Source organism: Eleutherodactylus coqui, chromosome 11 (assembly GCF_035609145.1).
Source record: "Eleutherodactylus coqui strain aEleCoq1 chromosome 11, aEleCoq1.hap1, whole genome shotgun sequence".
NCBI classification, from domain to species: domain Eukaryota; kingdom Metazoa; phylum Chordata; class Amphibia; order Anura; family Eleutherodactylidae; genus Eleutherodactylus; species Eleutherodactylus coqui.
The window spans coordinates 135505145-135528404 of record NC_089847.1 but is presented as its reverse complement, the minus strand read 5'-3'; the positions used below and the strand labels follow the sequence as shown (position 1 = coordinate 135528404).

At 46.4% G+C, this 23260-nt stretch overlaps 1 protein-coding gene across 3 annotated transcripts in view; it reads right to left on the bottom strand.

Moving 5' to 3' along the window:
• The window catches only part of NELL1 (neural EGFL like 1), a 674819-nt gene extending 664924 nt beyond the window's left edge, over positions 1–9895 (bottom strand). For 2 of the 3 annotated variants that reach the window (XM_066583597.1, XM_066583598.1), the window contains exon 1: positions 9645–9892. In XM_066583597.1, coding sequence (XP_066439694.1) covers positions 9645–9693 — 49 coding nt within the window. In that variant the 5' untranslated portion in view covers positions 9694–9892. Of the gene's footprint in view, positions 1–9644 lie in introns of all 3 variants that reach the window. The other variant, XM_066583599.1, reaches the window with a different exon arrangement.
• Positions 9896–23260: the final 13365 nt, after the last annotated feature.

Here is a 23260-nt window from a genome sequence, read left to right as displayed (position 1 = left end):
ATATTCTTGTACATAGGGGACAGTATTATAGTAGTTATATTCTTGTACATAGAAGGCAGTATTATAGTAGTTATATTCTTGTACATAGAAGGCAGTATTATAGTAGTTATATTCTTGTACATAGAAGGCAGTATTATAGTAGTTATATTCTTGTACATAGAAGGCAGTATTATAGTAGTTATATTCTTGTACATAGAAGGCAGTATTATAGTAGTTATATTCTTGTACATAGGGGGCAGTATTATAGTAGTTGTATTCTTGTACATAGCGGGCAGTATTATAGTAGTTATATTCTTGTACATAGGGGGCAGTATTATAGTAGTTATATTCTTGTACATAGGGGGCAGTATTATAGTAGTTATATTCTTGTACATAGAAGGCAGTATTATAGTAGTTATATTCTTGTACATAGAAGGCAGTATTATAGTAGTTATATTCTTGTACATAGGGGGCAGTATTATAGTAGTTGTATTCTTGTACATAGCGGGCAGTATTATAGTAGTTATATTCTTGTACATAGGGGGCAGTATTATAGTAGTTATATTCTTGTACATAGGGGGCAGTATTATAGTAGTTATATTCTTGTACATAGGGGGTAGTATTATAGTAGTTATATTCTTGTACATAGAAGGCAGTATTATAGTAGTTATATTCTTGTACATAGAAGGCAGTATTATAGTAGTTATATTCTTGTACATAGGAGGCAGTATTATAGTAGTTATATTCTTGTACATAGGAGGCAGTATTATAGTAGTTATATTCTTGTACATAGGGGGTAGTATTATAGTAGTTATATTCTTGTACATAGAAGGCAGTATTATAGTAGTTATATTCTTGTACATAGGAGGCAGTATTATAGTAGTTATATTCTTGTACATAGGAGGCAGTATTATAGTAGTTATATTCTTGTACATAGGGGGCGGTATTTTAGTAGTTATATTCTTGTACATAGGGGACAGTATTATAGTAGTTATATTCTTGTACATAGAAGGCAGTATTATAGTAGTTATATTCTTGTACATAGAAGGCAGTATTATAGTAGTTATATTCTTGTACATAGAAGGCAGTATTATAGTAGTTATATTCTTGTACATAGAAGGCAGTATTATAGTAGTTATATTCTTGTACATAAGGGGCAGTATTATAGTAGTTATATTCTTGTACATAGGGGGCAGTATTATAGTAGTTATATTCTTGTACATAGGAGCAGTATTATAGTAGTTATATTCTTGTACATAGGAGGCAGTATTATAGTAGTTATATTCTTGTACATAGGGGGCAGTATTATAGTAGTTATATTCTTGTACATAGGGAGCAGTATTATAGTAGTTATATTCTTGTACATAGGGAGCAGTATTATAGTAGTTATATTCTTGTACATAAGGGGCAGTATTATAGTAGTTATATTCTTGTACATAGGGGGCAGTATTATAGTAGTTATATTCTTGTACATAGGGGGCAGTATTATAGTAGTTATATTCTTGTACATAGGGGGCAGTATTATAGTAGTTATATTCTTGTACATAGGGGGCAGTATTATAGTAGTTATTTTCTTGTACATAGGGGGCAGTATTATAGTAGTTATATTCTTGTACATAGGGGGCAGTATTATAGTAGTAATATTCTTGTACATAGGGGGCAGTATTATAGTAGTTATATTCTTGTACATAGGGGGCAGTATTATAGTAGTTATATTCTTGTACATAGGGGGCAGTATTATAGTAGTTATAATCCTCTACATGGGGGGGGGGGGCGTTGTCCATCATATCAGAGCACTCGCGTTATGAGCCTCAGGGCAGAACCCTTAAACTAAACATTCTTAACATCAAGGATTTTTGTGTGAAGTACAAATTATAGGAGTTAATATGGATATTTCTGCGTCATGAAAAAAGCAACAGATGGATAGAACTGAGTAACTGGTTTTTGGATGGATTTTGATCTGCCTACATGAACCCTCCACGCACAGAAGCCAGGGAACAAAACAGAGGGTCTTATGAGCTCATCAAGATAAAGGAGCCAAAATCCATACGGCAGCTGTAGATCTGTATGTAGCAGAGCTAAGTGTGTTGCTGAGTGTTACGGCAGCAGTATGCAGTCCTAAGCTCTCACTCACGACCTAAATGTTGCAGGTTCAATCCCCACATGGTTCACGTAGCGGCTCAAGGTTGAATCAGCCTTAAATCCTTCTGAGTTCGGTAAAATGAGCACCCGGTTTGGTGTTGGGGGTGAAATAAACGAATTACCTTAAAGCGCTGCAAATAAGTATACAAATAACAAGATTTGTTTATTTTAAGGCTCGTTATCAGATTCCTTAGCTCATACGAGACTGCAGGTAAATCTGCTGCAACCCATAAAATCCATAAAGAAGTCACACAAAGTAACAGATTCAGCTCTGCTACATCTGTCAGTCACCCCTTACAGTATTCTCGGAACAAAACAAAAAAGTGCTCAGCGACATGATATTACGGAAGATCAAAAGGGCTTTAGTCTTCCATGGTAGATCTACAAGTCACTGGTCTCTCCATAATCACAAAGTTGCCCGTCCTCACATAACTGGATCTTACACGTCACCGTCCACCACACGATCTCCTGTAATACTCTGTGCTGCTGATAGCCCGGCTCTTCCACTCTAACGCTCAGTCTACGACGTCCTCTATATCCTCAGATATCTATTCTCTAGAAACATGAGCCGACGGGTCAGTGCTCCCCACAAGGTCAGCACGCTCCACCTCTGCCATCCCTGTGATTTGAATGGATGTTTGACATATATACAGACTGGATGATTACTGCATTAGGAACAGCTGGCGTGTGACATCTTGTGATCGGTAATGGGTATCACGATTTGCCGCGTCGCGATCTGCTCTCAGATAATCTGCTGACCTCTCCTCTGCGCAGCAGAAGATAGCCTTTGGCAGTCATTGGTAAACATGGCGAGTTTGACCACTGGCAGCTTGTTGGTGCCCGGAGGGGTGATGCCAGTATTTCTGCAACAGTTGTTCCTGTTGGCTGTTCATAAACCGCGGTATCAAGAATATACCAAGACTGGGTGAACCATGGACAGATGTCCTACAGAAGATCACACAGCGCCAGGTCAGATGTGGTTGATCCTAGAGGAAAGCATTGGGTGGCATGTCTGGTATATCAGTGCCACAGTGGACCAACTGACCCAGCAGTACAACAGCAAGGAATTTAGACAAACTTCCACAATGCCCATATGGCATATCTTGCGTTGACTGGGGTTCAAAAACTGAATACCAAAAAGGGGGATCCTGGTGACCCCGCATCATCGCCAACACCACCTCGCATGGGCCCAGGAAACATATCAATAGACCTTGGACACATGGCAGAAGGACGTCTGGAGTGACGAGTCCCATTTCCTACTAAACCATATGGATGGCCGGGTTTGTTTTTGGTGTTGACAGCATGAAGCCGTATCCCATGGGTGTATCTTTGGGGTTCAACAGGCCGGTGGTGGCAGTGCCACGGTCTGGGGAGCGTTTTCCTGGCATGGTCTAGGACCGTTGGTCATCATTCCACAATGCTTGAATGGTGAAGGCTACAGTTATTTGTTAGCTGACCATCTGCACCCGTATCGTCGGGAAGTCTTCCCTGACCGCAGTGCCATCTTCCAACAGGACAATGCTCTGTGTCATCGAGCTCGAATCATGACAATGAATTCTCCACATTGATTTGACCCCCAGAACCCACCGGACTGTAACCCCATGGAACAGGTTTGGGAGCTGCTGGAAAGGGCTGTGAGATCTGCTCCTACTGATCCACAAAATGTGCACCAACTGATGGAGCTGCGACAGTGCGCATGGGGCGAGTATGGAGGATGTTCTCCACCTTGTGGATTGTAATCCCCGATGTCTGAAAGCCGCAATCGCCCAAACAGGTGAGCCAACTTATTAAGTGAGTGTTCCTAATGTAGTAATGGCTCACTGTATAATCTCCGGGGCTGTCGCCATTGGGGATCCGGGAGTAGCAGTTGCACCCCGGCTTCTCTGTGAGAGGACCCCAGTGTAATAAATGGTACATGATAGATGGGGCCCTATTATATATATTCCTTTAGGGCCCAGAAACTTCAGCTTGAGCCAAGCATAACGACCATGAATGATAATAGCGCAGCGTTCTAGCTCCAGCAGGCGAGGAGTTAAGCTGCTCTAATCTCCGGCACATGTCAAGTCAGTTTCTGCACGTCGCAAATCTGAATAACTCCAAATCACAAGTGAAGCGCGGAGTAGATGATCCAATTTTATGTAAGTGCCTCCTTACTTAGCTCTCCTGATTACAGGGTTAGCACCTGCAAATGGAAAACAATACTATTTTGAGCATTAAAATTCATGAGACTTGGACACCCCGCGCCAATCTCACTTCTGAAAAGGAATCACATTAGGAGATGATTTCGCTGGGAGATGTTCTCCGAGTAATTGCGATTTTAACCATTATTGCAGAGAGATTTATTCTATTTTTCCTCTGGTGTAATTAGGATTAGACACAGATGCGATCGTGTGCTACAGACAGAGATGTACAGAATATCGTATGCGGACTTAGTACATAGGCAGGCATCAAAGGGCGACCGGAGAGAGCTGCGAGGGTCTAGTCACACGGTGCAGTTGAAGTGGGGGTTCTTGACACATGGCCGAAATCCGTACCTGAAGTGTGGGCACAGAGCTTCATACCAAGCGTGCAGCACCTTTACTTTTATCACAGCTACTCATGTCATGCATTATAAAACATGTATGTGCGCTAGGAAACCACATATATGTGTGACAGCAGCCGGTCAGCCATCATCTGCTAACTTGAACTCCACGTGTCTATACACTATGGTGACAGAAGTACTGGCCCCCTAGCGGTCCGATGAAGTGTGGGCATCAGGTATAAAGGAGAGGACCCCACTAGAGACCCCAGTACAGAAACCATCAGATGCCCCAAGGTGTAAAGCCGACAACGGGGTCTGGCGGGGGGGATGCCCCCAGGTGTAGAGCTGACAATGGGGTCTGGCCGGGGGATGCCCCCAGGTGTAGAGCTGACAATGGGGGGCAGTGGGGGGGGATGCCCGCAGGTGTAGAGCTGACAACGGGGGGGCGGTGGGGGGGATGCCCCCAGGTGTAGAGCTGACAATGGGGGGCGGTGGAGGGATGCCCCCAGGTGTAGAGCTGACAATGGGGGGCGGTGGGGGGGGATGCCCCCAGGTGTAGAGCTGACAACGGGGGGCGGTGGGGGGGATGCCCCCAGGTGTAGAGCTGACAACAGGGTCTGGCAGGGGGATGCCCCCAGGTGTAGAGCTGACAACAGGGTCTGGCGGGGGGATGTCACCAGGTGTAGAGCCGACAACGGGGTCTGGTGGGGGGATGTCAGCAGGTGTAGAGCTGACAATGGGGGGCGGTGGGGGGATGCCCCCCAGGTGTAGAGCTGACAATGGGGGGCGGTGGGGGGATGCCCCCAGGTGTAGAGCTGACAATGGGGGGCGGTGGGGGGATGCCCCCAGGTGTAGAGCTGACAATGGGGGGCGGTGGGGGGATGCCCCCAGGTGTAGAGCTGACAACAGGGTCTGGCAGGGGGATGTCACCAGGTGTAGAGCCGACAACGGGGTCTGGGATGGGATGTCACCGTCCAATCAGTACAGACATCGCAGCTTCTGCACCTTCCAGAATCCAATGTTGGCCATGTTATTGGTAGATAGAAGCCATCCAGTGTGTGCGGTGCCGCCACGGTCAGGGAGATCTCGTAAAATAATAGAACGTGGACAATAAAGCCTTGTAGGAGCTGTGAAGACATCACATACATCGTCTGCCCTCGCTTAGGGGGTCTCACAGGACATTTGGACATCCATTAGTACCAGAACCTTCCATAGGGAACGGCATGTGAAGGCTTACTATGGACGAGCGGCGGCACACAACATCACTGCAGTGAATGCACAGCGGCGCCTGCGATGGGGCTTGAAGCGACAGACTGTAAGTGAATGGAAGTGTTGTGGATGGCTGAATCACAGGACGCTATCTTCCATTCGGATGGCGACACTTGGGTGTAGCGGTTGCCTGAAGCGCAGTTTCTACATGACTGCATTGTCCCAACAGTGCGGTTTGGAGAGGGTTCTGTTATGGTGTCAGGGGGTGGTGTTTCTGCTGGGAAGGACTGGTTGGTTATACATTGGTTATAGTGACGTTTACCCTCACCACCAATGGGTACAGAGACATCCGGACAATGTGGCATCATCTCCCCTGTGGTAATACTCTGGCACAGCTCCTTGTCTCCACCAATATGATGATCGCCATATCATACGGCACACAGTGTGGAGGAGCAGAACGTCTGCAGACATCATTGGCCCAAAGTCCGGATCTCAATCCCATTGAGCATCTTTGGGATGAATTAGAACGCCGTATCTGTGCCCAACATACCCTTATTCCCCCACATCACCATCTGAAGCTCCTCCGGGAATGGAGGCAGATCCTTCCACACATCTATGGTGTTTGGTGGAAAGCGGGCGCGGAGTTACTGCAGTCATTGAGGCCAAAGAGGCCAACACCAGACTGAGAAATGTTAATAAAACCCAATTTCTTCACTTTCTATGTGCAGCCTAGTATTTGTGTCAACATAGTGTATATCCATACAGGGAAGAGTCAAGTGTCAGGAAAGCCCCCTTTACTTGTGCATTAGATCAATGGGTGCCATTATTGTGTATTGGTGGTTGAGGCGCGGTGCGAGTTACAAAGTCCGCCACGACAGCCAGGATGTGCGACCCCGGCCTCAGTGCCCTTTTATATACAGAGATAAAACCATTGGAAGCAGACGCCAATTGAGCAGCGAGCATTCAGTCGTTAGCATTCAGATGACATTTATTTACACGCACGGAGGATCAGCTACATTTTTTTTTGCAATCTTGCTACTTGAAGTGATCATTGGTTTGCCAAGAGCGCATTCGTCTTGTATGCGAACAATGACTATTTACGCTGCTTGATTAGCATGACTGATAAAAGATGCGATCAACGATAAACAAGCGAATTAGGATTTGTTGCACGGGTTTACACGGACTTGGTTGTGGCGTTCTGCTCAATCTAATAATTTTTCACATGATAATCGGCCCATGTAAGAGGCCCTTGTAAGAGGCCCTTTACAAGACTGATCTCATGATTATCATTAAATGGGTTGTACTAAGATGCGCTAATCACAAGATAGGTGGAGTGTAACCGCTGAGACCCCCATGATCCTGGGGGGTCCCATGTCCCCCATCCTCTGCATCCCCTGCAGTGAAGTGGAGGTTGCACATAGTGGAGGTCGCACATGCGCAGTGATGCTGCATTCATTTGCAGTGGGACATCCGGAGATAACCAAGAGCTTCCATCTGCCCCACTGAAATTAATGGAGTGGGCATTGAACATGTGTGACCAGTGACCACCACTCCATTCAATCTGACATCATTGCGGGTGGGTACAGCAAGCCAGCAATAACAAAGAGGGGATCATGGGACCCCCACCTATGAGAGGTTTGCCACCTATACGGTGGATAGGTATTAAAAGAGAACCTTGATACAACCCTATTAAGAATTTACTAACAATTTACATCTGGGGTAAAATGCGGTGCCCCCTACCTTCCAGCATCTTGAAAATAACTCAAAGGGGCAAATTCCAGAAATTGGATGCATTGTATAGATTGTGTACATCTTCCTTAGGCTGGACGTTGCAATTATTACAGTGAAGTTTCCCTCTCACCTCAAAATCATACATAGTAACAGTTTGTAAGGCAAAAAACAAAACAAAAACAGGTATGTCCACCCATGATAATACTCTCCCCACCACTACGAAGCTCTCCCAATAATTAATATAAACCCTCTTAGTTACCCTTTAGACCCTCTTCCAAATAGTAACCCCTAAACTGAGAGGCCTCTAGATAACCGCACAATATCCTCTTTCCAGCCTCGTCTTCCCCCAGACTTATTAAGCAGTCATCCCCTGTCCTGCAGCTTCCCCCAGACCGAAAATACATAAAATATTAATGGGAAATGATTCTCCTGTGGACTTTTTCTATTGCTAATCAAGAAAATGCTGGCGATAGGAGTCCTTTGAAGGGTGGTGAGCGGTCTTCTGACTAATTCACCTGTGTAAAACACTTCAAAGAACACAATCCACAGCCAGAGGCAAGGAGACTGGGATCTGGGCTAAGCATTCGGATACTTTATATTGGTTCACAGAAGCCTGGGAGAAGGCATAATATATGTATTTGCGATGAAGAATTGAATAATATACAATATAGATATCCTACATGGATGCACACAAGTTCTTCTGCTTTCCAAGTGCAGAGCAGAGACTGGAGTGATGGTGCAATGAGGACACCAACAGCTAACCTATATTACTGCTGTGATTGAAAAATATCTGATTAGAGTGCGTATTAGTGGAAACATGGATATTCCAGTGCAATATTCCACAGCAGATGATGACAAGGCTGTCAGTGCCCCCTATGCAGACCTGCACCATTACTCAGGGATAGGGCTGTCATTCCAGAAAATAATCATGTCTGAAACATTTAGCCCAAGCTTATCAGCAGAAGTGATGGTCACACTGCATACAGCACAGTCCTGAATGCAAGTGGCTGGGAGCAGGCAGGTATTATACAGGTGGCATTGTCTAGATAAAATAGCCCCCCCTCACATGCCATTTTACAGGTCGTGTCCCTTATTAATGAGGGAGACAGGCAGCTGACATTTAAATGAGATCAGAGTACAGATTATTATGGACATCTCTGGAGCAGCTCCTGCAGTGGCTGATTGCACTGACTTCCAATAAAGCTGATGTCCTAGATGGAGAAGGTGACATCTGTCATTTCAGAGCTGAACAGCGCATCCTGCGCAGAGCAAAGGGATGAAACCGGGGATTTGAATGCAAAAAGTTCTAAAGGGTTAACTACAAGTAATAGTAAGGGGCAGTGGTGCCAGGGATATAGGCTGGGACCTTTGTCTCCCTATGGATGGCATAAGTGAAAGTACAGGTACAAGGACTGTTCTCCTGAGGATGCAACCCACTAAAATAACCCGCACTTTACACCTGGGGATCTGATCCCTGCTGAATTAGTGATGCCTACCCTTGCCCACTGGGCAGGAATAGCAGAATCAGAAACTGGCACCTTGTGCAGCTACAGCCTATATATAGCTGAGTTGTATACCTGACATGCCTTCAAGCACAGCTGCATCACTTTCATCCTAAAACTGAGTGACTATTAAGGTGCAATCAGTTCAGGTGTGCCATGCACAGTCCCTGCACATCAGACCAATGCAAAAACAGCATGCAAGGAGCACGCACACCCAGCTGTGCCATGCATGCTTCTTACCCAGTGATGTACCATGCAACATTAGATGATACCCACCCTGCAAACGGAGAACGCAGCTGCAGATTGAATAGCAACAACTACTACAGCACAATAAAGACAATGGAAGATTATATGTCACCTGCACATGACAATACATCCGCCACCTACACGCAGCTGTGCCAGGCAAGCATCTTACACATTGTACCAAGCAGTCGTGGTCAGGGGCTACTCTACACACCCTGCAAGCAAAGCAGGGCAATGATAGCATAAAAAAAGACAATGGTACAATAGATGCCACCTGCACAGTACAGTAGGCGATGCCCATCCCCTGCCAATCTTACCTGCTTTAGCTGTGAGCACACAAGCCAGCAATGCAAAAATCCCATCCATTTGTGTTATGTGCAGAATAGTCCCCAGACTGGAAGCAGCAAATAATCCTCATCCAGTTTGTTGGGGACTGAAACTTGTGCAGCTCCCTGAAAGGCTGGTGTGAGACTGAGCGTTTGCAAGCTCCAGGAGAATGAGATCCAGGCGCACACCACTAATCAATGAGGGGGACGCTGAGGAGCAAGCACGAAGCCTATTCCACTCTGCAACACCTCCCCAGAAATAAGAGCATCCCCCTGGTAATATTAATCACCACAAGCAGAAATGGCAGTGTGCATGCATATGCCAGGGTGGAGGAGGGGAGCACAGGATGATGGAAGTGCTGCTTCACCCTGATGGGAGTTTTGGTTCAACCTCACACCAGAAACTCCAGCTTATAGATGTAGAGGCTGTGCAGAAAGGACTGAGATCAGTAATTATCACTCATCTACTATATGCACTGCACTCAGGGGCTTTTGCTCCATCGATGGAGGAATTGTGGGCAGATTTTTCTAGCAGCAACGCAAATACTGTGTAAGGGCTCGTTCGCACTTGTGTATTCTGGTCAGTATTCCTAAACCAAAATCAGGAGTGGGTCCAAAATACGGAAGAGATGCAAAGCTTTCCATTATAGTTCATGGCTGTTTAGGTTCCACTCCTGGTTTCGGCTCACAAATACTGATGGGAAATACTGACCCAAATTCTGCTGTGTGAAATACGTCCTAAGGGCTCACATTTATTACAGTTTGTTAGATTGGGCTACAAGTTTCTGCAAAGGTCAAAGCAATGTAAACAATATAGTATCATGCAGTGAGAAAAAAGCAATATTGTATTATATACTATAAACAACTATTGCTACATTGTATCATACACTGAGAACAGTAACAAGTGCTGGGCACAACAACGTTACATCATGCACTGGAAACAACTCATGTACTGTATAGCACAGCAACATTGTATCACCTCTGAGGATACGGTCACATGGTGCGTTAAACTGCATGCTTCCGAAACCCCGTCTACCCGCGGAAGCTGATGGCCACAGATTTTACAGATAATACTACACTCTGCAGAATGAATCGATGACCCCTTTCTGTCAAGGTGGTGGAGTGGGGAATGATTTCTTGGCACATTCTGGGTCCACAGATACCTGTGGATGGACGCCATGGTGAACTCATGAGGTTCTGAAAGCCAAAGTAGGTCCAATGTGCTGCTAGATGGGGGTCTCTAATAAAAGGGTGTACACTAGAAAGAACCACAACATTGTGTCATACACTGAAAAAACAATAACATGCATCACAGGCAACAATATTGCACCTTGCACTGGAAGCAGCAACATTGTATCATGTACTGTAGTGCATTAGGCCGGTCTCACAAGACTGTATTTGAATTGCGGATTCCGCAACCGCCATCAGCATGGTAGATCCGCAGTAAATTGCAGGCATTGAAAGGCATGTATTTTCTCATTTTCAAGCAGAAGAAAAATCGCAGCATGCTCTATTTTAATGTGAATTCTACACAGACGGCCTCAATAGATGCCCATGGATGCGAGAGACCCGCAGCCCATACACAATTAACAGCGCAAAATAGATAGAAAAGCCAGAATGCCGGCTGGAGGGGAGAGATCTTTCTTCCGTGCGGATGATACGCTGTACATATGCATACATCCGCGCAGAAATCCACATGCATCCGCGATCTCTTGCGCGCCCATTTGCAATTATTTTCTGCAATGGATGGCAGGTCTTCTGCCATCACTACATGGGCAAAACATCCAGCAAAGTCAGTGCTGTCCCTTCACTTAACCTCTTCATGACCACAATACACCTTTTTACTGACCTCACTAATAGGCTTTAAACCTGCACATACATCTTTTTTAAGTCGGTGGCTTGACTGACTACTCGCAATGCTCCAACCGTCAGGAGAAACCTCAGATCCCGGCAGTTTAACCCCTTACATGCCACAATCAATTTTGAACTGCAGCATGTAAGCAGATGACAGGGGCTCCTTCTGTTACCCGCTGTGCAATTGCAGGGTACCAATGGGTTATTATGGCAGCCGGAAGCCTGACAAAGGTTTCCATATCTGCCATGTTACTTAGCCTACTAGGCTCCACCTGCTGCAGAGTCTAATGCGCTGACATCATAGGCTTAGTAGAATGCACTACATAAGTAATGCAGTGTACTATCGTAGTGATTTTTCTTTTATTCGTCTCCCAAAAAAATGTAACAAAAAGCAATCCAAAAGTCACATGTATCTCAAAATGGTACCGATAAAAACTACAACTGTTCTTCAGAAAACAAGTCCTCATAGAGCTCCGCTGCCGGAAAAATAAAAATGTTCTTGGTCTTACAAAGCGGCGATGCAGAGACAATTGTTTTTCTTTAAAAATGTGTTTTTATTGTGCAAAAGCAGTAAAAAAAATATAAACTCTCTATAAACTTGGTGTTGCAGCGATCATGCCGATCAGATAAGAAAGTTATTATGTTATTTTTACCAAATAGCGATCGCTGTAAAAACAAAACCCCAAAACAATGCCAGAATTTCTGGACATTTTTTCCATCTTTCCTCCCAAAATGTAATAAAAGTTCTACAATACATATGTATCCCTAAGTGGGGCCATCAAAAATACAACTCGGCCCCCAAAAAACCACAAGTCCTGATACGGCTGTCAACGAGTTATGTCTCTTGCAATACGATAATGAAAATCGCTTTGTCCTTAGGGCCTAAAATAGTGCAGTCACACAGGGGTTAACCCGCCTCCTATATATCTAAGCAACATAAACTCATAAACCCGTATGACAGAACTCTTCTCATATTCAATAACGCAAGAACAAGTGCTCACGGCGTAACCCATAGCAACCAAGAGGCAATTAGCTCACATTCAGTTTAATGAAACCAGGTCTCAGGCCGGTTGTTAGGAGGCTTCATTGTGCATCGCGCTAATGAAGCCGTCTTGTGCTCTCTACGTAGGGCCGACTGTCTGGATTCACCCTTACAGCCAAATGCTGCAAAATTCTGCATGAGAGGCCATGATGCTAGCGGACAACCACAATGTATCTCCTGCCATGTAAGGCCATAAATCAGGCAGGATTAGCTGGACTGCAGTGCTATGTTGCATGTAATGTATTCCTATGGGGTCACCATTGCTAAAACTCCAACAGTGTCGGATCAGGAAACTTTGGTAGTCTGTGGATGTAAAGAATTAATGTTTCTATTTACTGAAAGCAAGCAGAGATCTTGAAAATGGTTAAGAATTGAAATGCAAAGTGTATTAGAAAGTTGTAGAATTTTTCATTATGTAATCATTACACATGGAAGGTGGAGGGTCCCGTGGATGAACCCCACTGTAGGAAAAAGAGAACAACCCAAAGATCATGTCAAACTTCTGTTCTGCAAGGTATGTGGAGAACCATCAACCAGTGAATGTCCACCCTTAAAGGGGTTGTCCCCCTTCTAGCAGTTTTGCTGCAGGAAACGGAAAGCTCTTTAGATACTTAAAGGGGTTGTCCATGGTTAGAAAAACATGGTTTCTTTCTTGCAAACACAGCACCATCCTTGTCTATAGGGTTGCATGTGCTATTGCAGTTTAGCTCCTTTGAAATGAATTCTAGGTGAGCTGCAATTCCAGATACAACCCAACAACCAGGTTAGAGGGTGTTTGGGAGGAAAGCACTCATGTTTTTCTAACCTTGGACAACACCTTTAAGCAGAGGCGTAACTTGAAGCTGCTGGGCCCAGTGCAAATTCTGGAACTGGGTCCCGAACTACAAAACTTCATTGATAGTATTGGTTTGCAATATGGGGAAGACGGACTATATGGGCCCTCTAGGACTCCTGGACCCAGCTGTGAACGCACCCTCTACACCCCATATAGTTACGTCAGTGCCTTTAAGTATAAACCCTTAAGGAGGCTTTCCCATTAAAGATAGGATAGGGATAAATGTCTGATCGATGGAAGTCCAACTGCTGTGATCCCTAGTAATCCTGAGACTGGCATTCTGTAGGTTCCAACGGTTGCACCATGACGGCAGTAAATGCGGGTCTGCGGTACACTCACAGTTCCAAAAATCCACTGTTGGGATAGGACCTTTGGGTGACCCATAATCCCCACTATTAATTCCTCCTCTGATTAACAGTACCAAGGCTGTGTGCCGCAATGTCTGGGTATATTGGACACAGACAAATGGTTGGAGGATACAGCAACTGACATCCCCTTGTAACTTGGTAACCTCGTCAATATCACAATAAAGGGTTTCCTTGCTGGTCATAGAAAGACCAAGTGACTCAAAGACCCCTCTGGTAGAGGAGTGACTGGTAGCAGAATGAATATTGATGAGCTCTACTTAGCAGAAAATACACTTGACCATCTGTCAAGATCAACTCAACTTTCCCCAGACCAGAAAGGTGGCAGATTGACAGGGAAAGATGGGCGACAATCTGTATCATTTCATTAACCCCCCCCCCCTCCCCCCTTTTAGAGATGGCATGGTAGGATGATCTCCGGATTACCTCCTAAACCCATCTCCATTGCCTCACCCTCACGGGATAATCCATCAGCATTACCGTGCTCGCTGCCCCTCTTGTGTTGGATGGTGAGGTCATATTGATGCAAAGCCAGACTCCTTCATAGTAACTTGCCATTCTCACAACCCGATGCAGCCAGCTGAGAGGGTTGAGATCCATCACTATGGTGAAATTGCACCCTTAGAGATACGGCTGCAGCTTCTGCAGGGCCCACACAATGGCTAAGTACTTTTTCTCTACCATGATGTATGCCACCTCTCTGGGCAGGACCTTGTGGCTTGAATATGGCATCGATTAACACCACAAACCTCCTAGTGAAGTCTGGGGCCTGCAGAGTCGGGGCACAGGAGGGAGCAGCCTGAAGGGCTTCAAAGGACTGCTTGCAGTCGGAGGTCCGGTTCACTACTGGAGGCAGTTACTTCTTGGTCAGGTCAGTGAGGGGCTTGGCTAGGACACTGTAGTTGGGTACAAATGTAGAGTAGTGCCCAGTGGTATCTAAGAAGGACATCATCTGCTTCGTGGTTTTGGGGGAGGGCCAGGCCAGGATGGCATCCACCTTCCTGAGCTCTAGCTTTAATGTTCCTCCTCCCTAGGTGCCCTGGGTACTGCATCTCCTGCATGCCGATCTGGCACTTTCCAGACTGGGTCGTTAGGCCTGCGGTCTGGATCTACCTCAGTACTCACGACAGGTGCTCCTCCAAAGTGGGGCTGAAGAAGACCGCAACTCTTTAAGCCCCTCAAGCAACTGATCCATTAAGTGTGGCTGGAGCATTTTTCATGTTAAAGGGCATCACCCTGGACTCATAGAGTCTGAATGGGGTGCTGAAAGCAGACCTCTCCTGTGCTTCTGGGGTCATGGATATCTGCCAATACCTCCAGCTCAGATCCATGATGGTGATGTACTGGGCACTGCCCAGCCGGGCTAATAGCTCATCAGTGTGGGCCATCGGATACCATGATAGTGTTCAACATCCTTTAGTCCACACAGAACCAGGTCATCTAGTCCTTCTTGGGCACCAGGACTATAAGAAAGGCCCATGCGCTCTGGAACTTGTGGATGGCGCCCAGGCGCAGCATATATCCAGCTGCACCTCTAGGGAAACTCAGTATGTCAGCTGTCTGACAGGGGGGTGATCCCCAGTGTTCACATGGTGAACTGTCAACTTGGTCCTCCCCGGTTTTCCAGTGAAAGGGGATAGGAAGGGGAGCATTACCTCCTGCGGATGGGGCCGCTGGTCCTCAGAGAGCTTCAGGTTGAATTCTGCATTCTCAATGGATCCAACCACCTGGGCCGTGGATAGTGGATCCATTAGGGCCTCTCCCTCGCCCTCTTCAGGCAGGCTGCATACTGGCAAGGCACATGTCCCCCGTTCATGATGAACTTTCATCGTGTTCACGTGGAAGACCCCTTCTTTATGCGGGATCTATTGTTACAACATAGTTCACATCATGCAGTCGCTGGTGCACAGGATATGGGCCTTGTCAAGCAGCCTGCAGCATGGTTTGGGTCAGTGGGACTAGGACCCACACCCTCTGACCCATCTCATAAGCTCTTTCTCTAGCGATCCGGTCATACCACTGCTCCATGTTCTCGCGCACCAGCTGGGTCAATGTCTGCATTCTGTCACAGAGTCGCATATATAGTCGATGACCAACACTTCAGAGGTGAGCAGTTCTCCAGTTCCCAGGATTCATTTACCAGAGCCAAGGGTCCCCACATCTACCTCCTCTACAGAAGATTGAAGGGGGAGAACCCTATTGAGGTCTGAGATAACTCTGGGTAGCCAATAACAGTTGAGGGAGGTACCGCTCCACTGCGTCCATTGGACTCGACCAACATCCTAAGCATCTGCTTTAGGGTGCCATTGACCCGTTCATACAAACCATTAGTCTGGGGGTGATACAGGCTGGGCACCAGATGTTGCACCTGCATCGTCTTAAAGAGCCACTGCATTAGGCTGGAGAAAACTGGGGTCCCAGATCAGTACGTATGTCCCTGGGAAATCCTACACAAGGCTATCAGGGTATCAGCCCCCTTCTCGGCCCATGTGGAGAACAGGGCAAGAGCCTCAGGGTACCGGGTGGTATGGTCAACTATCTTCAGGATGTAGTGCTTCTCAGAGCTGCTGGGAATGACCATGGGCCTGATCAGCAACCCTCTGGAAAGGCTTCTCAATAATTGGCAAAAGAATAAGGGGTCTTAGGGTCCGGGCTCCAATTTTCCCTTCTTTTGGCACATCACACATGACCGACAGCATAGATTAGGGTCCTCTGTGCCTAAATGTTGTAAGGCCCTCTGTATAGACAAGCCAAGTACTCCTGATAGATGGTCCTACCTGTACCTCCTGGAACTTGATGTGTAGCCTGTTCCACAGGGAGGTACCAGTTCCTTGCTCGAGACCCGCAGGCTGTTGGCACTGGGCATCATGCTCTATCAACAACTCGATCAGCTGTGCTTGAGTCTACCCGGTCATCTCCAGACCCCTCTCTATATAACAGATGCTCAGCAAGTCCTCTGATAAGCAGCTGCCATCTCCATGGTCTGGGAGTACTGGAGGTCCTTACACAAATCAGCACTGAGTCAGTCCTTGTAAAGCTGCAGTAATCCTCAGGAACTGATAGCTGTTTAGTGCGAGGAACAATTACTTAAACCCGGCAATAAGGCTTTAAATATCCAACCTTTTTCTGCCATTTGGTCATGGGTTACGGGTGCAGCAGTCACCAACCTGGGACATAAGGCAGCTACGGGCAGACCACAGGGTCGACTTACTTCCAGGTCCACGGATCTAGCACTCATGCCCAAATTGCAATAAAAAAATAACAGAAAGTTGATATATTTGCTGCGTTAGAATACAATGTCTACAAATAAAAGAAAATAGTTGCCGGATTAATGCAGTTCGCCACTTAAGTACTAGATATCAACTGTGAACCCGGAAGTAGTGCGTACCACTTGAAGGCTTTTACTTTATGGCAAAAGGGTCAATTAGGGAAAGGAGGTTTAAGACATGGAGATATTTGGGGGGGTGGTATGTGGAGGGATTTGTAGCCTGTTGGCATTAAAGCCTTTTTCGAGTCACACCTCCGCCGTCCCTCTTTTTACATCATCGATGGACTAGCTGAGTAGATGCATAGATCTTCCAGATGGACCCCAATTTAATATTTTGGCCATATTTCCCCAGGAGGCCCTCCAATAGGGCAGCTATGGCCACCATGTTTCATATCATGAATTTAGCTACTCATGGATACCAAACATGATATTGGGGGTCGCACAGTGATGGGAGTGAATATACCAGGTCTGCGGTACACTCACAGCTCCAAACATATAACCTCTGCTGGGCTGTGACCTTCAGATGACACATAATAACTGCTATTATACAATATTCAGGCTGTGTGCCGCAGTGCCCGGGTTGTGTATATTGGACACAGAATGGGGGCTGCAAATGGTTTTGGGAACAATTGCCATCCCCTTGTAACTTTGTTAACATCACAACACTTGGTTTCCTTGCTGATCACGTAAAGACCAAGTAACATCAAAGACCCTTCTGGTGCAGGTGTGAATGAATATTGATGATTTCTGCTTGGCAGAAAATACACTTAACCATCTGTCTAGGTCGACTCAACTTTCCCCAGACCAGAAAAGTGGCATATTGATACGGAAAGATGAGTGATGATCTACCAATATCATTTCATCAGAGGCCTATTGGCACTGTAAGCAACCAATAGTAGATCAGCAAGTTCTACTGCCTGCATTCCTCGCCAATCAGCTGTTCACTGGGTCAGTACGCTCATACACTGAGCTGATTTCTGCAGGAAACAGACAACTCCATTCCCACTGCAGTGGCCAGGCCAAGTATTACAGGCAAAAATCCTATTCACTTCAGTGCCTGCAATACCAAGCCTGGCCACTGCAGTGTGAATAGAGCTGTCTGCTTCCTGCAGAAATCAGCTCAGTGCATGAGCACATCGGCCCACCGAGCAGCGGATCTGCGGGGATCCGGAGTAGCAGACCCATAGTGATCTACTATTGATGACTTATCCTAAATTTAAGACATTAATCGTTTACAACTGGACAACCGCTTCAAGACATCCTCTTCTTCTTTCTAGATCTTAATCATTTGTACCATATTTGTAACTATTTCTGGGAAAGCCGGGTGATAAATATGGCAGCCATTATCCCCCTTTCACATGACTGTCATCCAGCTTTTCCTGAGCCCTGAAAGGCAGATCTGCCTCTTTACATAGTAATTCTCCTCCTATCACTACACATTTGCCATTCAGGACTCTGGGAAAGCTAAATATCACATACAAGTAGTTAACTGCAGAACATGACCCACGGTACAAGCCCCGAGCCCTCCTGCACATGTTCGTCTCCTCGGATGGCACCGTTTGCCCTGTTTTGCAGTCATATTCACATATGCGGCGGCTCTTTGGTGCCCGCGGTATAAATCTCTCCCGTCAGATAAAGCCTTTTCCCTATAAAAGGTAAGTTTGCAATCATAAAGATGTGATCGGCCGCAAGTGAATGAGTTTTTATACGATGGAGCTTATCACCCTCGTACAAAGCCCCTCACGGGAGCGACTGACAAATGAACATATCTCACGGCTGTCAGGAGGCGCAGATAAAGTCGCTGCTCCGTGCGAAGTGTCGGCGCTGCCTCTCCGGAAAATAGAAGAGGGTTCAATATAAAGTAATTGCTGACGGTACAAAATCCCCCTCGTCTGTGGGGTCAGGTAGCTGTTAATAAGCCATTCAAACCATGATGTATTCCTAGACTGGAGCACTAGATGGGGGATGGGTCCCAGCCATTGGAACACAGAGGGCCCCATCATCTGCTCCTGAGATCTGCTGCAGGGCCCCCATCCCATCTTATAGCACTGCTGTCCTTCCATGGCTTTCGTACCCTTTTGACTTTGGATGAAATTGCAAGTTCTGCATTTTAAGAGCCCCGTGTGGCGCAGAGTGTGAAGGCAGCAGAAATGAAGTCCTAAGCTCTCGCTCACGACCTGAAGGTTGCTTTGGTATGGATCAAGGTTGACTCGGCCTTCCATCCTTCTGAGATCGATAAAATGAGTATCCAGCTTGCTGGGGGGGGGTAAAAAGATGACTGGAGAAGGCAATAGCAAGCCACCCCGCAGAACAGTCTGTCGAGGGGACCAGACATTACCATAACTATATTCGTCAGGACAGTTCAGGATTTTGAGGGCTGTCCCACCGTAACAGGAGGCAAAGGAATGGCCGGAATGAAGTAAAGTAAAAAATAACCTATTCTCCCCCCAGCCTCAGTGGTATGGCTAGAGGGCACTACTCGAAATAAGCGAGGGAACGGAGCGGCATGGACTGCTGAGCAAAAGGGGGGAGTCTACTCTTTTTTTTTTATTTTACTGCATAAATGGCGGTATTATTACTGAGCAGAGGCATTACTACTGGGGGTAATTATGTCTGATGGGGTCATTATTATTGAGGGGGGGCATTCAGGAGCATTATTGGTGAGGAGGGCTATGTGGGGGCATTATTACTGGGGGTAATTATTTCTGATGGGGTCATTATTATTTGGGGGGGTATTCAGGAGCATTATTAGTGGGGGGGCTATGTGGGGGCGTTATTACTGGGGGTAATTATGTCTGATGGGAGCATTATTACTGGGGGTAATTATGTTTGACTGGCACATTGAAGGGGTCGTTATTACTAAGGGGGGCATAATTACTGAGGGATGCCAATATTACTGAAGGGGTATTACTGCTAAGAGGACATCATTACTGAGGGGATATATGGGGGCTTTATTACTGTGGGAAGGTATGTGAGGATATTGGGGGCAATGTGTGGATATATTATTACTGAGGCGGGACATATGGGGACACTATTACTGTGAGGGGGCACTTAGCATAAAGGGGTGTGAACTAACATAACAATGTTGGGAGGCGTGCCATAACTATACCATCGCACCCCATAGCAAAACTAAAATAATAGCCCCCCTCGCTGTACCGGTTCCCGCTTCGCCATCCTGCGACCTGACACCCGTCTGATGTGGTGCTTGTAAAGAGTGATCGCCGGGGTAAAGAAAAGGATCAAAGATGACCACAGGAGCCTATTCTCCAAGGGCCCCAGAGAAGCAGCAGGGCCGCCACTGTGGACTGTTATATGTTCTCCAGTCTGTGGCTCTACGGTCCTTACAGAACTACTACTCCCAGCATGCACTGGAGTAAATGTATATTCTAAGGAAGCTATGATGTCATGTGACATATTTATCATTATGCATTTGCCAATTACAGGTGAGGCCACAAATGTCAGAGGCCTCCGTGACCCTCTTATTCCTACACAATCTAGCGCCTCTTCTTCTATTGAGCGCTACACTACATACAGCTGGACACTGAACGCCCCCTAGTGGTGAAATGTTACAGAATCAGTAGTGGGAGTTGGGGGGTGGGAGAAACATTTTACCAACCGAAGAGCAATTTCACCTCAGTATATGTCCGCTTCCATGTGTAGTTCAGCAGAGCGGTCCCTTCATGTCCCCGGGTACGGCTGTAGTGCGTCTACAGATAAGAGCGACGCCAACGGCGTCCGCTCCGTGCGGATATTTGAAGCATTTCTGCTGTGCAATGCATTTAGAAAACCGATGAATGGGCTCGCCGCTGCCTGTAATTGGAGGGATACTGGAAATATTGTGCAGTCTTCAGGCTGAGTTCACCTTCTGCAAACCGCGGCTGAAACCTGCGCCGCTCGCTAGTTTGTGTGTTTTTCTACCTCAGCACAGATAAAGGCAATGTGACTGTAACGGACCGCGCCATATTATGGGCGTTAGTTGCAAACGGTAAATGTGAACATTTACCAATTGCTGATGGTGGGGTTCGTGTTTGGTGCAGACCCCATGAAGTCATGGACCCCAGTTGTCAATAAGCCGCTGTGCAGGCCGGTGGTGGCTTCATACTGGTGTGGGGTCTTCTCATGACATGGGTTGGGTCTACTGGTCCACCTAAAGATGTCATTGACCGCTGCCCGCTACGTTTCACTGCTTGGCGACCATTTACACCCCTTTATGGACTTCATGTCCCCCATAATGATGGATATTCCAGCAGAATAATGCATGGTGCCGTCAGGCCCAGAATGTCCAGAATTGGTTGGAGGAGCATTCTGGAGAGTTCCTATGAATGGTGCGGCGGCACGGTCCCCGGACATGAGCCCAATGCAGCATTTATGGGAGGTGGTGGAGCAGACCATTCACACCTGAGATCCTGCACCTACAAATACCCCAGAGCTGTGGGGGCATCCAGACGGCTCCACATCCCTCCAGACGTCTTCTGTCCACTTGTAGAATCGATGCCATGACAAGTTGCTGCACTTCACCAGACTAGAGGGGGCCCTACTTTTGGCATGTCAGTGTATTATATGTTGACCATCAACATTTTCTAATTACACTATACACTGCTCTGGGATTGGCTGTAACTGATCACATAAGCATTGGCTGTCCACGGGCGAAGTGTTTTCCCACAGCAGATTTGCGTCGCGGGAGAGCGCTAAAGTGACCACGATTTTCCACGATGAACCTAACATTAATGATAGATTCATCACGGAAAATTACGGCCAAATCACTGCGATTCTCGCTCGTGTACATCGGGCTGCGCTTTCCATAGTTATGGAAAACGTCCATTGGGTTACCCATGTGCGGATCATCGCTGCAGATAACGCAATGGGATATCACCCATGGACAGGAGGCCTTGGTGAACCTCTGTTAATGACTTACCCAAAAGATAATTGGCAAAAGATGTCTCAGTTTAGGACATTAGGTTGGCAGTGCGGGTTTCACAGGTGTTTGCCCATTAAATAAAAGCACACAAAGCCTGGTTACTGACAGATCTGTTCCTCTCAGGAAAGACGGGTTATTGTGAGTCATGTCTTGATGTAAGCCAGTGTCTGAAGACCTTGGAAGACGTGATATATAGACACATGAATCTGGAAAAGCTACTAAAGTTTAGGACTCGGGTGCACATCATCTACAGATGAATACTTTGTCTTGCTGCATGCACGGCGCCCTCTGCTGTCCGTGCCTTTCCCCAGTGACATGTGACTACTAGTAGTGGTGGCCACTCTCTCCCTAGTATCTGTGAATAGTAATAACCTCTTTACTCCTGGATGTTTTAGAAGCATAGGGTGCCGGATTGTTGGACTTTCTGGACTATTAGAAGATGTCTGGGACTTCTGGGGTGGTGATTTCCCAGGACATTCATCTTTGGTCATCCGTAACCACCCTGCAGAGGCAAAATAAAGCAGCGCCAATAACCAGTATATCATCCATTTATTATTCTACTCTCCCTCTATACTTTTCCTTACATTGCAGGAGCGCCCTCTTTTGTTCATTGTGTGGAATTGCAGGACAAGTTTGAAACTTCCAATGAGAAATTTAATCTGCTACAGTTAACCCCTTCCTGCTGCAGCCATAATAGTTTTTTTATTTTTCCACTTTGAAAATAATCATAATTTTTTATTTTCCTGGTAGAACAGCTTGTTTATTTGTGGGATGAGGATTTTTCAGAGATACCATTAAATGTACCCTATAATGTATCCGAAAAAATAGGGGATAACTTGGTGATTGGTAGGGTCTCACTGCTGGGACCCCCGTCTATCTCAAGATCAGGGGTCCTGTGTCTCCAATAATACGGTTTGATTTAAAGAATTTTATCCACGGATCATGTGGCTGGTAGAGAGGAAACGGATGCCGGGTCCCCGGACAGGGTCAGTGATTGAGCAGCGAGCTGTGTGTTCGGACATATCCTGGTTGGTTACTCGGCCTAATCAGACATAGGGGCACATCCTAGTCCAATCTCTGCTGGGTCTGCTGCTTCATACTGGGTTCTCCACAAGAGATAGGTCTTATAACCCATCACATCAGAACCTTCCTACCGAGAAATCAATGAGTGGAACAGGTTGCCACAGGAGGTGGTGAGTTCTCATTCAATGGAAGTGTTCAAACAAAGGCTGGACAGACATCTGTCTGGGATGATTTAGTGATCCTGCACTGAGCAGGGGGTTGGACCAGATGATCCTGGAGCTCCTGATGACCTTGGAGGACCC